Source organism: Trichomycterus rosablanca, chromosome 8, assembly GCF_030014385.1.
Source record: "Trichomycterus rosablanca isolate fTriRos1 chromosome 8, fTriRos1.hap1, whole genome shotgun sequence".
Taxonomy (NCBI): domain Eukaryota; kingdom Metazoa; phylum Chordata; class Actinopteri; order Siluriformes; family Trichomycteridae; genus Trichomycterus; species Trichomycterus rosablanca.
The window spans coordinates 33,972,484-33,987,360 of NC_085995.1; the positions used below are offsets into that span (position 1 = coordinate 33,972,484).

Below are 14,877 nucleotides of genomic sequence, written 5' to 3' on the forward strand. Positions count from 1 at the left end.
TGCCAAAAGTATTCACTTGTCTGCCTTTACACGCATATGAACTTGAGTGACGTCCCATTCTTAATCCATAGGGTTTAATATAATGTGGGCCCACCCTTTGCAGCTATAACAGCTTCAACTCTCCTGGGAAGGCTTTCCACAAGGCTTAGGAGTGTGTTTATGGGAATTTTTGACCATTCTTCCAGAAGCGCATTTGTGAGGTCAGACACTGATGTTGGACGAGAAGGCCAGGCTCGCAGTCTCCGCTCTAATTCATCCCAAAGGTGTTCTATCAGGTTGAGGTCACTGCATCCGACGCTTTGCATTGCGCTTGGTGATGTAAGGCTTGGATGCAGCTGCTTAGCCATGGAAACCCATTCCATGAAGCTCTCTACTCACTGTTCTTAAACTAATCAGGCCACATGAAGTTTGGAGGTCTGTAGCGATTGACTCTGCAGAAAGTTGGCGACCTCTGTGCACTATGCGCCTCAGCATCCGCTGACCCCGCTCTGTCATTTTATGTGGCTACCACTTCGTATCTGAGTTGCTGTCGTTCCCAATCGCTTCCACTTTGTTATAATTCCACTGACGGTCAACTGTGGAATATTTAGTAGTGAGGAAATTTCACGACTTGACTTGTTGCACAGGTGGCATCCTATCACGGTACCATGCTGGAATTCACTGAGCTCCTGAGAGCGACCCATTCTTTCATAAATGTTTGTAGAAGCAGTCTGCATGCCTAGGTACTTGGTTTTATACACCTGTGGCCATGGAAGTGATTGGAACACCTGAATTCAGTGATTTGGATGGGTGAGCGAATACTTTTAGCAATATAGTGCATCTGCAGGGGAAATTAAATTGGTGCGTTTCTAATTAACGTTGTTACTTTGGCTAATGGTTCTGTTAAACAGCTCGTCTCGGCATAAATGTTGTTGTATTTAGGACAGTGACCGAACAAATACGCTGGCTTTTAGAACAATTCATGAATGCAACTCTGCCAATAAAGACATGATCAATTATGAATTAATAATGATGCACCATCCTTCACTTGTACAGCAAAAAACTGCGCTACCTTAACTTCATTATAGATCTTAAAGGATCATTATAGATCTTATAGAATCAGAAAGGTGCTCTTAATTTAACCCAGGACCTTAAAAATGAAACATTTGAATAAAAAGACAAAAGACCATCCAACTCCCCCCTGCATTTTCATCGCTGAGAGACATTGATAGATGGGGCCTTGTACTTGCCCTGGGCTAATGGGGCCTCCATCAATCACCCCCATACCCTTCCACCACACACACATGCATACTTCCACGTAATGCCCAGATTACACCGCAGACATATGCTGTGATATAATTATTCAGAAGATTTGATTTAACTATGAGATTGGGCTAACTATGATCAAGATAGGCAAGTGTTAAAGAATAACAAGCCTTAAAAAATTATTAAATCTTAATTGCAGGTTCAGACTGAAATAAAGTATGAGTGGCACGCATGCACACAAAGACAGGTGAAGTCTGTGCTGTCTACTGTAAGACTGATATTAGGCTGAGCCTTTCTTTACCATCGGGCATGAATAGCAGAGAGACTCCTAATCCTCTAAACTCGTCTCCCCCAGAGAGTACTGTGAACACAGCCAGATAACAGACCGGCCCCGGCCTCTGGCTAGACTGCCTAATCCTGCTGATGGCAAGCAGCAGATCCATACAAGACAAAAAAACCTGAAGAATTAACACAGAGTCATAGACAGAAACAGAGACGCAGTTGTAATTTTATAACAGTAATCTTTTTAGAGACTCGGCTTATTTTATCATAGTTCATATTTATGTCCAATGGGCTTACAATTATTAAGGCGGCACGGCGGCTTGGTGGGTAGCACTGTCGCCTCACAGCAAGAAGGTCCTGGGTTCGATCCCCGGGCGTGGAGGTCCGGGTCCTTTCTGTGCCGAGTTTGCATGTTCTGTCTGTGTCTGCGTGGGTTTCCTCCGGGAGCTCCGGTTTCCTCCGGGAGCTCCGGTTTCCTCCCATAGTCCAAAAACATGCAGTCAGGTTAATTGGAGACACTGAATTGAAAGTGAATGGGTGGGTGTATGTGTGGGTCTGCCCTGTGATGGACTGGCGTCCCGTCCAGGATGTTACTGTGTGCCTTGTGCCCATTGAAAAGCTGGGATAGGCTCCAGCACGCACGCACCCCCCCCCCCCCCCCCCCGCGCGACCCTAATTGGATAAGCGGATAAGAAAATGAATGAATGAAGATTTTTATGATTATAATTACATGTAAACTGTAAGACGCCTTTAGCACTTTTCTTACAGACAGTATCAGTCTTGCACTTCCACTGTATGCACAATGTTGCATTCATGACTGAACAGTGTGATATTTCCAGGGTTTGCATGGCAGCGGTGGGGCCCAAAATCCTTAGCTGTGTCAAAAAACTCAAGCAAGCAATAAATGGTTCAAAAGAGACAGCAAATGGCAACTTTAAGATAAAAAGCTTTTCACATTCTATTAACTGGATATGACTGCTACTGAACACAGGCTGTTTTCTCTTTATTTATCTCAGGCACTAATGTTTTGTGCTGATGTCTCTTGCACAATGCAGGTATGTAATTATCTGATGATTTAGGAACTCTGTTTAAAGTTTATTGTACTGGCACACAACTTCACCCTCAGGGATCAACAAAACACCCTGTTTTACCAATCTATCTTTCCATTCAGTATTTAACTCCCCCTTTATACATGTCAACACTAAGCACCTCAAAAACTTTTCAAAGAGTTTTTCAAATCTACGTTCCTAATGCCAAGTTCACACTACACGACTTTCCAAATCGTCAGGTCGCTGTACAGTTCATTCTACACAACTGGATCTCTTGTAATCTCTGGATCTCTTTCAAGTCGTTGTGTATTTCAGACTACACGATTTATCGGCGATAGGGGGTTTCACACTACACCATCTATCACCAATGGAATCGCAGGCGAGCTTCTCTGGTCTCCCAAACTACGTTCTGTCACGAAAACAAACGCGAGAAGTGATGAAAGGTTTAATGATACCACGTCCAAAAATGCACGTCAACAAGTAGCGAGCGATCAAGGTTTGTGCGCTGATGTGCAGCGTAAAATCAAGGAGAAAAATAAATGAATCTGAGTGGATTTGGCTCCGCGAACAGCATGAATTGTTCTATAGTGAGTTGGAGGTTAATACATATTTTTGCAATGCAACGTTGGTGTTTTGTTTTGTAGAGAACGATAAGGTCAGAATTAGTCTACTATCTATCAAGACTCTTATTTTGTGCAGACCTACTTAATAAGAGGGGATGGAAATACTTATCTGAGCCTTTTGTTTTCGTTATTTATCATACTTCTGGTGCAGATATCCACATCACATGTAAACAAAATATCTTTAAACTATGTATTTTGGGGCTCTGAAGTTTATATTATGGACTCTGTTTCTCCCTCCCATAATCATGGGCAACTGTGTTTGTGTTGACGCTCTACTGAGATTCAAACTTATAGCTGTAGTGTGATAGCGCGTTACACAGCTGTGGCGCCCGAGTGCTGAGCTTTCCATTAAAGGTAAAAAGTCACCGGAAATACCTTAAACATTTCTGTCAGAACTCTGGTCAGGTGCATCACATAACATTTCATAGCATATTCTCAGACTAATACTAAAGAAGGTAAAAGAGACGCCACCAGTTACATCAAATAAGAGAGAACATTCTGAAAGCAGCAGGAACGGAACAACAGTCACAAAACAAGCAATGAACTGCACCACAATCACCTTCATTCTTACGCAAAACTGCTAACATACATAGAACCTTTCCATTAAAACATAGACGAATACACATAAAGGGTTAAGTTTATAATCTCAAGTTCACCAAACCCACAGTAAAGTGTGAAGACTGAGGCATCTTGAAACCTAAATAGAGCAATAAATTGCAACATTTTGGAGCAAAACCTCTTATTTTAAACGTCAGCTGTGTTATCAGCATCACAGGCATCTACACAGGTGATTGGCTATGTCAGAGGATGACAAAATGACATTGTTTACATTTCAATTACTTATATATACACACACAACAGTATTATCTTGGTGTGAGATTATCACCACCACTTCTGTCCTGCCCTTTAGATCGCTGGGAAAACACTAGACCCATCAAGCCTGTTTTTTTAAGTACAGTTAAATCCATCAGTCCATTCATTTATCCATCCACTGAGACATGTCAAGCTGTTACGATCCACTAATCGACCCTCTTTCCTCATTCTACCGTACATCAACCTTCACATGAGAACTGAATGTGAATTAATCAGGCATGGTCTAACTCTGATTACAATCCAGTGTGGAAACACCACAAAGAAAGATCGACATAAATCAGCCATGAGAAGACCTAGTTCAATTCAAGGGAAATTATCCGAAGGGCTACGTGAACGATCAATATATAACTGGAATCCATGATAGCACCTTCTGAAGTGGGAGATTGAAACCATTAGTGAAGTTAAGCAGCAGAATGAAAACCTTAAAAAGAATAAAACAAGAAAAATATCTAAAAACTAAAGCAATTGAGAGCGTAACAGCAGTACCAGTTAGACAAGATATTGCTCTAAAATAAATCTAAAATCTGCCCTGGCAACGACACCAGTCAAAACAAATTTTAGCAAACAACTCTTACTAGCAGTTAGTTTTCTAAGAATTCATGGTTACTCTAGTGGATTTTTGACACATTTGGCTAAAATTTAATGTAAATAACATGTGTCATAAGTTAAGATGACAATAATAAAACCCCATTTATTCTATGGGCCAGTGGTAACCCAGCAGGAAAAGCTTTGGGCTATCAATCAGAAGACCTTCTAAAGTCCAGGTGTGCCGTAAAATGGCTGACCCTGCGCTCTGACCCCAGCTTCCAAACAAGGTAGGATATGCAAAAAAATGGTTTCCTAGTATTGTGCATGTGTATATGTACATAAGATATAGGCATTCCTTCTGCCCTGGATTTCATTTAAAAAGTTCGAATCCAAATTTTGGAACAGACTTAACTTTTTAGCACTGTTCACATTAACAGTAATGATGAGGCCAGTAAGATTGATTAATCTTACAGGAGCCTTGATGCCCATAGTCATGTAAAGCTTGCTTTCTTGATTGTAGAAAACTTGTGTTGCAGCAGCTTTTAATTTATGGCAGATCTGTGTTGGTGGTTCTGAAATTACATTGACTATAATTATTTGTAGAAATGACTTGGGATCCAAGGTGGCAAAGACCTTTGGGTCTGTGGCTCTAAGCAATCATCTTGCTTAGTGAGAACTGTACACAGCTTCCCAGACCTTCTTACTGTATCTTTGGTGGTTTAGTTTAACAGGTGTAGTCAAATTATCTCTAATTGGATGGTTACAGTTCTCGATTCTAAGCACTATTTAGGAAGCAGAAGGTAATGTCACAAAGTTAGACACATTCATAAAATGCTTAATAGTGTTTATGCCTTGTGACTGTAGAGGAAACCCCATGACAGTCAGACTATTTTGATCTTGACTATTTGGTCCACAGTAGTTATTCCACAGCTTTGAGGTGTGTTTTGGGTCATTATCCATTAGCAGTATAAATCCGTCTCCTTGAAAATCCAAACCAGCGGGTACAGCATGTATCTGCAGAATGTTCTGGTACTTCCTCTTTGTCAGGGTATAGTTAAGTCTGTGAAGGGGATTGTAGTTGGCCAAACACATTCTGTGCAGGTGTTCAACTACAGAGTTGACTAAACACATCCAGACTTGAATAATCCCACCACCAATGTTGGCTTCAGTGTTGTTTTAGTACACCTATTCTGATTATGTTGCATTTGTATTAATTACAATTCATGCTTTGTGTTGTAAAAATATTAAGTTCAAGTAATAATAAAAGTTAATGTATAAAATGTATTTACATGTAGTACAGTATTAAGCAAATGCTTTTAACCAAATCAACTTAAAACTGTGACTATAAACTTTACTTAGGGTCTAACAGTGGATACCTGGTAGTGATGGGGCTTTAACCAGCAACCTTCTGATTACTATTCAAGTACCTTCAACGTTTGGTTGACGTATTTGATCCACAGAGGTGACAAGTAGGGGCCTGGTCTCCTTTTAGCAAGTAGGTATGGGTCAGTTTGGTGTCCTAAGAGGCATCTTGAGTAGATACTTGTTCCCATTGCTTCTGGGGTATTGAGTTCTATCCGCTTTTACGGTAGGGTGGATCTCGTAGAGTTTGTTGGTGGTATGAGTTTCCCATTCTTTTTGCCAAGCTGCTGTGGTGTATGCTTCTATAATTGGTCTGAGATCGGATGGCAGGTAGGGGATGGCAGGTCAGTTTGGTGTGTCCTATGAGGCATCTTGTATAGATACATTGTTCCTATCGTTTTTTGGGGTATTGAGCTTTATCAGTTTTTACGGTAGGGTGGATCTCGTAGAGTTTGTTGGTGGTATGAGTTTCCCATTCTTTTTGACAAGCTGCTGTGGTGTATGCTTCTATAATTGATCTGAGATCGGATGGCAGGTAGGGGCATTGTTGGATTGGGGGTGTTACTGCTTGCTTTGCTGGCAGGTCTGCTTGTTAATTTCCTTTAATGCCACAGTGTCCTGGGATCCAGCAGAACTTTATGTGACGGTCACGGCTTTTTTAAGTTGCTTTAGGGTCATGATTGCTATTATCAGGTGTGTCGAATTATAAGATTCGAATTGAACCCGAAATTAACCTGGTAATAGAATGATGTCACATTTGAGCACTGCAATTCAAGAAAAAGTGAAAAAAGGCATTTTACGAGTGGTCTCAGACCTCCCACTTTACCTGCCACTGTGTATAAACAGAATAGTTACACATATACATTGTGCTCGCACACTGGTTTTTATCAGATTCAGAGGGTGTCTGGCCCTTTAAAAGGCGTGTCATTAGTCGGCCGCTAGGCGGCTCCCACCACGTGCCTATATTTGCAAAATGGGGTATTTAAACGTCCTCTCCCCCCTCACTCCCCCCTGCAGCTGCCAATCAAACACACCAAACAACTCAGCGTTTCAAAAACCTCGGACAGCGATTGTATGCAAACATCTGGCCTTTCCCGGTCGAAAACGACTTGCAATCGGTTCTTTTACTAACTGTATGTGATGTGCAGCGTGCAAACCACGTAATTATTTAAACAGAAAGAGAAACCCGGTGAATGTGTGAAGTGAAGGGCTGCTCTTTGTTTGGTGCCCCCTTCAGCAGGACAGGTACACCAGTACACCAACAATACCACAACGTGTGCAACTTTTAACAGTCTGCTCCAAACCATCAGAAAGCAGCCGCTAGTAAATACATGCTCAGCTAAGAACAGTCAGATGAGAGAAATGTAAACAAACACTTGAGTCATTGTTATCTATGTACAGATAAAAAGAGGAGAAAGGAGCAGCAGGATCAGCAGCTTGCAAATTAATCAAACAAAACCAAGTTGAGCTCCGATAGTTGTGAGTGGAATCCAGGGTTATGTAATCAACCCGAATCTATTATTATTTCATATTAAATGCAACCAGATTTGATCGATTTCATTATTGTGACACGTTAAGAAGTTAACCATGGCAAAGAACACGAGAAGAAAAGTGCCACAGCTGGAGCAGAACAGCCAACACTGAAATGTTTACCATAGTAAATAAGCAGTGAATCAGATAGATAGATCAATTAGCTAAATAGCTAGATAGATAGACAAGCATTACAGCAGTTCAAGGCACATTGAAAAATATTAAGTGGTATTTAAGTATTACTGTACAATACATGCAGGTAATAAATAGAATAAAGATGTAATACATAAGATAGACAATTGTAAAAGCTTAGGTTCACTTCTTTTGTGATGGAAAAACTCAACAGTGTAAAACTTTACCACACAAAATCATACTTAAACCGTTTAAAGGAAATTAGGCTCTCAACTGTAAATTGAGTAAATTGTAAATTGAGGCAAGTGGTAAGCTGGCTTATCTTGCCATCTTAATGCTACAATGCTAGTTAGCTGATAGATTAGCCACTTAGCCAGGCTGGATTTTGTTCTCATAACAAATGATGCTGACAGTCCAGACGAGAAAAGTATCGAAAGCAAAACAAAACGCGACCAAAGCCAACATATCCACAGTGTATAAATAATGAGACTGAACAAAACATCAGAGTTGTAATCAGAAACAACAACACAAACACATGAAGTGATTGTAATGCGCTGGTTCTTACTATTACACACACACACTGCTACTACTACTGACACCGTGAGCACCACCAACACAACAAAACAGCAAACCTCCACACGAATTCCAACCCTTTTCTCCAGAATATCACCTCAACACGCTTCGACGACTCACCTGCCATGGAACCAGTCCTTACAAATGTCGCATTCTATCATAAACCGGTTCACGTCGTACGGCTGCCGGCAGACGCAGTAAAGCGGAGCCGTCGCCATCTTCGTCTACACTGACTGAGCTGTCCCCAAACGCACTGGCTGGCCAGCCAGCAGAGAGGGGCGGGGACAGAACGGAGTGGGCGTGGCTACCAAGCCAACAATGCAGCGTTGTAGGGAGAGTTCAGTCCCATCTGTAGTGATCAGTTTGGAGAAAGGGGGCGGGGACAATCACGACAAGGCGTGGCTTCAAATTAAACAATGCTGTTCGGAAAGGCGACAGGGGAGGGGCCAACCAAAGGAAGGCGCGGCTTCCATTTAAAAACACAGAGCAGTCAGCTGAGAGGGGCGGGGCGACGTTTTATGACGCTGGAGTGGAACTGTGAGTGAGGGGCAGCATCTGGTGGAAGCACGTAACGAACGTAATAAACGTAGTAACAACGTCATCCAGAACAAGCGTGGTGCGACCAAAACCCCAACAGCTGCTGTATTTATAATGAGCTCTTTAAAGCAATTAGCCACGAGAGACCGTGCGTTACTGTGATTTTAGCACGGGGGATGACCTAAAACTTCTTTCCCGTGCTAAAATCATAGCAGTAACGCACGGTCTCGAGTGGCTTATTGCTTTTATAAAACGGCGGTCAACATAAAATACAATAAATACAACAATGTTTAATTCATAAATGTATTTATTGTGTATAAACTTACAATAAAGCATTCTTCCGCGACGCCAGGTAGTTCGATTAACAGTGTTGCTAGGCAACATGAGGGCGAAAATAACATTAACTTTTTCTTTTCAGTGGCGTATTAATATGGAATGATGTGAGGTGGTCATAGGTGTGCGTTTATCGGGGATTTTACAACGGCTTCGAACGCGGCTCAGCCAATCAGATTTTAGGACCGGAACTATCCGTTTTATAATATTAGTTTTACGCACTAACAGTAGTTAAAATATAACTTAATTTTTTAACATGGTATAATATAATAACAATAATACAGAGTGGGATGTTGTAGCTTAGTGGTTAAGGTACTGGACTAGTAATCAGAAGGTTGCTGGTTCAAGCCCCACCACTGCCAGGTTTGCAGCTGTTGGGCCCTTGCGCAAGGTCCTTAACCAGTGGCGTAACTAGGAGCTCAAGGTCCCCAGTACAAAAAAACATTTTGGGCCCCCTCAACAAATTTCATATCAGCCAGCAATTTTTATGCAGGACAATGCCCCCTGCCACACAGCAAAGATTCTCCAGGCCTTGCATTTGTTACCCTGATCTGGATAAACCAATTAGTGAAAATAAAGGAATAAATAAAACAACACCTTCAGATGAAATTACAAACAATATGGTTAAAAGTATCAGGACATGCCCATTGCAAACAGTTGCATATGACGAATCATTTAACTATGAAAACAGTTCATAAAAGGTCCACAGTGGCACAGGTCGCATGAACATCTGGCACGGGGCAAGGTCGCATAAACATCTGGCTTGACAAGTTTAATCTTCTCAACAGTCTCAACAGCAGGTCTTCTCATCCAACATCTATTGCTTTTTAGCTGAATGGGCAGCACTTCCTAGAGACAAATTCACTCATGCCTCACAGTAAAAATGTGCTGGGTTTGATTCCCAAGTGGAGCGTTTAGGGTCCTTCCTGTGTGGAGTTTCTGTGTGGGTTTCCTCTTGGAGCTCCGGTTTCCTCCCACAGTCCAAAGACATGCAGTCAGATTAATTGAGGATCCTGAACTTGCTCTGTGATGGACTGGTGACCTGTCCAGTGTGTTTTCTGCCTCTTGATCATTGAATCGTACCCACTGCGACCCTGAATAGGATAAAGCAGACAATGAAAGAATGTATGAGCTCCATACTGATGTCTGTGATTTTGGAACGTTATGTCCAACAGGCAGGTTCACGTTTAAGCGTCAGCAAACAACTTGGCGTCCCTGAAAAACCTAGGAACGCATCATCTGGTAAACATAATCACTCTATTTAGAGATGGAGAGCGCCACCTGGTGTAAATGTTGTGTTATAGCCTGAAGTGAATAAAAGTTCAGAATCAGAGGACTGTTTCGGGGCGTCGTCTCGTTTTCACTTGAGCCAATCGGAATTTTGTTTTCATACTTTGTAAACAATGCAGTTACACGCTGGGTGCAAAACATAACAGTGCGACACGCGGTCATGGATAATAACGACTGTTCCTCTTCATACAGGTAAGAGCTGGGATTATTAATGCCGCCGTGCTTTAATGTCTTAATGCTACCTACACTGAGCAAAGTGAGAGTTGATCTGGAGTCCAACCGAGTCTCTCTGAGCTCGCTGTTGTACACACATCCGGCACGATTAAAAAGTAGACCGGTTTAAAATCTAGTATACTTCCATACTACATAGTATGCCAAACTAGTACGCGGTGATATGTTACCATAGTTACACTAAAGGACGTAGCGTACTATTTTATAATACTTTTTAGTACGTGAGTATGCGGTTTGGGACGCAGTCCAAGTGCAACCTACCTTTGTATTGTTTTCTATAGTTTCTTTTATTAATTTTATTCACTACTGCTTTTCTTTGAATATAAACGAAGTATTTTTTTTAAAACCAAACATTTAAGAAGAACAGTTTAAAATATTAAGACGATAAGATCTTATTGCGCAATTGTTTGGCATAACGTTTTTTTGTGACGGGGGCTGAGGGTGGGTGAGGTGGTGAGGTGGTGGGGGGGGGGGGGGGGGGGGGTTGGTGGTGTTATGTGAGTTACAGTATAGCTAGCTGTCAGATATTATACTATCTAATATTAAGAACATATAATTGGGTAATGTTTATAATAATTTATATTAATAACATTGTTACATTAGATACTGTGTGTAATGTATATAATAATTGTTTGTAAGAGTTAGTGTAGGGAGGCTATGTTAGAGGGGCCAATTACTTTCTGCCCAAATGTGCATTGTGGACATTAACAGGAAACAGTAGATATTCAATAGAATTCAACATTTTATTTATGCAGTTTTCAGTCTACATTTTCTTGAGTTGGATGTAAACAGATCAACAAAGAATCACAATTTAAGGCATTTGCTCTGCTTAAATGTCATTTATTCAGTCCTTTGCTTTTTCAAATTCAATTTCAACATATACTGTATTCCTAGGGGGGCCGTAGGGGGGGCCAAGCTGGTTGTCACAGGGTCACTGCCCCCCCCTAGAACCGCCACTGACCACTAATGATCAGAAATTAAAACAAATATTAATACAGAGATTAATTTAATTCATAATCACCTTTTGCCATTGGATTTTAATATGTAATATTTATTATGTAACTTTGAAAAGTACAGATTCCAAGCTTTAAAACCAGCCCTCCCCAGGTAACAATGATCGTTCCCAGAACTTTGGCTAATGTTGTTTCTATATTCCTAAATATTCTGGAACAACTTCAATGACCTCCACAAGTCGTTGTCCCATCCTGTTTCCTCTTGTTGGGTAAAAAAAAATGCTTGTTTGGGAATAGGTACAAATAACATGAATTCAGGATTCAGAATTCAGGGTATTCCTGTCTTGCACCCGGTGTTTACTGATGGAACTGGAGTTGGTGCGACCCTAACCGGATTGATAATTGATTAAAAAATGACATTAAAACGTTTTTATAACCAATAAAATTTTGTCGAAACATTAAAATAATCACATGAATGTTTTCATAACCTACAAACTGTAGAAACAGCATATTATTACCTAGATCAGGTGTCCATATAAGATATTATTAGTTATTTAATAATACACGCAGTTGTCATCTGCCATCAATAAAAAGGGACCATCAAAGTACCACTGTCAAATACTATTTGAGTGGTGGATCATCCTTAGCACAGTAGTGACCCTGACAATCCTCCTCAACCCCAGCCATCAATAAAAAGGGGCCATCAAAAGACCACCACTGATATGATATTATTTGTGTGGTGGATCATTCCTTAGCACAGTAGTGATCCTGACAAATCCCTCTCTACCTTAGCCATGAATAAAAAGAAGCCACCAAAAGACCACCACTGATATGATATTATTTGTGTGGTGGATCATCCTTAGCACAGTAGTGATCCTGAGAAACCCCTCTCTACCCTAGCTATGAATAAAAAGGAACCACAAAAAGACTACTAATGAAAAGATATTATCCAGGTGGTGGACCATCCTTAGCGAAGTAATGATCCTGACAAACCCCTCTCTACCCCAGCTATGAAAAAATAGGGACCACAAAAAGACTACTACTGAACAGAGATTATTTAGGTGGTGGACCGTTCTTAGCACACCAGAGACCCTGACCCAGAGCTCCTCTATCAGGACCATTTTAGGACTATCAATGAAAAGGCATTATTTTGTTTCTGCATAATTTTTTAACACGATAGCAACCCTGACAAGCCATCCACTACCCTATCCATCCATGGAATGGGACAACTATAGGACCACTGATCTGCTGCTCTCAGCACATTAATACTGACAATCCCTGGCTACCTTATTCATCAGTGGAACAGGACAATAGGACCACCAGTGAAGAGTTTTATCTGCTGCCAGATCTCAATGCAATTTAACACTTAGGGCGTATTTAGTACATGTTGAACAGTGCCACTGCTACATCAAGTTTTACATCACAACATCTTTTGGAAGAATAATGTTCTACAGCACAAGTTCAGAAACTTGTAGGCACTTTAAATCTGGTGGCTCCTCACAACCTGGCACCTTACTAGGACACTGCTTTTTTGTCTTTTGTCTGTACATCTCCTCTGTCGTGACTGTTAGTCTACTGTAGTACAGAGTGACATACAGTAGGAGAGGATATGGCTGCTGTCTGAACTTTTCTTTGAGGAGTAGTATGAGAAGGAGGAAGAAGGCGGTTGTAGCTTCCTGGCAGCGCTGTTTAATTAGGAACGTGGCATCTTCTCTGGTTTTGAAGTCACGTTTACAGCGGTAAAGATGCTTCTTTCTAAATTAAGAAACAAGTGAAAGCATGTGACTCCCAAAGAGTCAGAAAATTTTGGGTTTTATTGTATTTTGTGCGATTTGGTGTTTATGACAGTTTTGAAAAGTGTTGAATCATAAACCAAAAAGGAAGGACTAAAGGTCTGCTGAAACTCCCCGGTTTAAACAGGAATAAAATGGTTGACGGTTTGTATAGCTGTTGTGGTTGAGTTGGCGCTGATGCGCTTTGTCACCTGCTGTGGTTTTTAGGAGATCTCGTCTTCTCGGAAATGATGCGTGTTGCTTTCTGGTAGACAGAGACTGGCATTTAAATGAGTGGAAATTACAACCAGTCTGTTTCATACGAAGCTGAGAAAAAAAACAGTAGTGATCATATTTTACACTTTTAATACACGTTTAAATTTTAACCCTTTACACTCCTATAATGTCAAGAATACTTGCATTTTATCAGGTTCTGTATTTCATTTTTAGATTTTTTAAATATTTGAAACCCAATTTCACAATAGAAAAATGGCGCAGCGATAAAAACACACGCTGAACCAGAGCTGGGATCTCGAATTGTATTCATAAACAATATATATATATATTAATAAAAAAAAAAAAAAGGCTAATAAAAGTACAGTTTCCAAGCTTTAAAACCAGCCCTCCCTCTAATGTGTCTATATTCTTAAATATTCTGTGGAGCAACTTCAACGACCTCCACAAACCGTTATCCCATCATGCTTCCTCATCTGAAAAAGGCTTGTTTGGAAATAGGTACAGATAATATGAATAAAGGAATAAATGTTGTATTTTCTATGGCATGAAATGTGTTTCAGTTTTGCAGAATGTTTTTATAACCATGGCACACAGGTGGCTCAGTGGTCTTTAACACTTGCTCTTCACTGCTGGAGATCTGGGTTTGAATCTCAGTGGTGCCTACACAGACATGATTGGATATGGATTTGGACTGTGATGGATGGCTGCCCTGTTCAGGGTTGTATGTAGATATGCTGTAAGGTAAATATAATTATATAATCAAATTTTGGACCTGCCTGCAAAATAATTATAGAGGTTAAATTTTTTTGGTAGTAAGGTTGGCTGTAGGGTTCACATAAACATACATACATACACAAACATCCACTTGGAAACAGTGGACACAAGGTCTGAACACTCTCTGAACAGGGCCCTTGCAGAACAGCCCCCACTTAACCACCGACTCACACCTTTGGGAAATTTAGAGTTTAGAGTTTTTGTTTTTGAAAGGCGAAATTCATGCAGGGCGGCACGGTGGGTAGCACTGACGACTTACAGCAAGAAGATCCTGGGTTCGATCCCCAGGCGGGGCTGTCAAGGTCCTTTCTGTGTGGGTTTCCTCCCACAGTCCAAAACCATGCAGTCAGGTTAATTGGAGACACTGAATTGCCCTATAGGTAAAACTAGCACAGATAGCATTCTCCGGAGGCAAGAAAAATATGTTGCTATGTGGCACCCACCATATCAGCTGCATAATGCTATATTATTAATACAGGACTGTTGTGTGTGTGTGTGTGTGTATGTGTGTTTAATCATGTCCTAACAAATCTGTTCAGTATTACTAAATATC

At 40.9% G+C, this 14,877-nt stretch overlaps 1 protein-coding gene across 1 annotated transcript in view; it reads right to left on the bottom strand.

The window, feature by feature from the left end:
- The window catches only part of kdm7ab (lysine (K)-specific demethylase 7Ab), a 44,143-nt gene extending 35,728 nt beyond the window's left edge, over window positions 1-8,415 (bottom strand). Inside the window, exon 1 of the mRNA XM_063000101.1 lies at window positions 8,318-8,415. Within this exon, the coding sequence (XP_062856171.1) occupies window positions 8,318-8,415 (98 nt within the window). The remainder of the gene's footprint in view (window positions 1-8,317) is intronic.
- Between the last annotated feature and the right edge of the window lie 6,462 nt (window positions 8,416-14,877).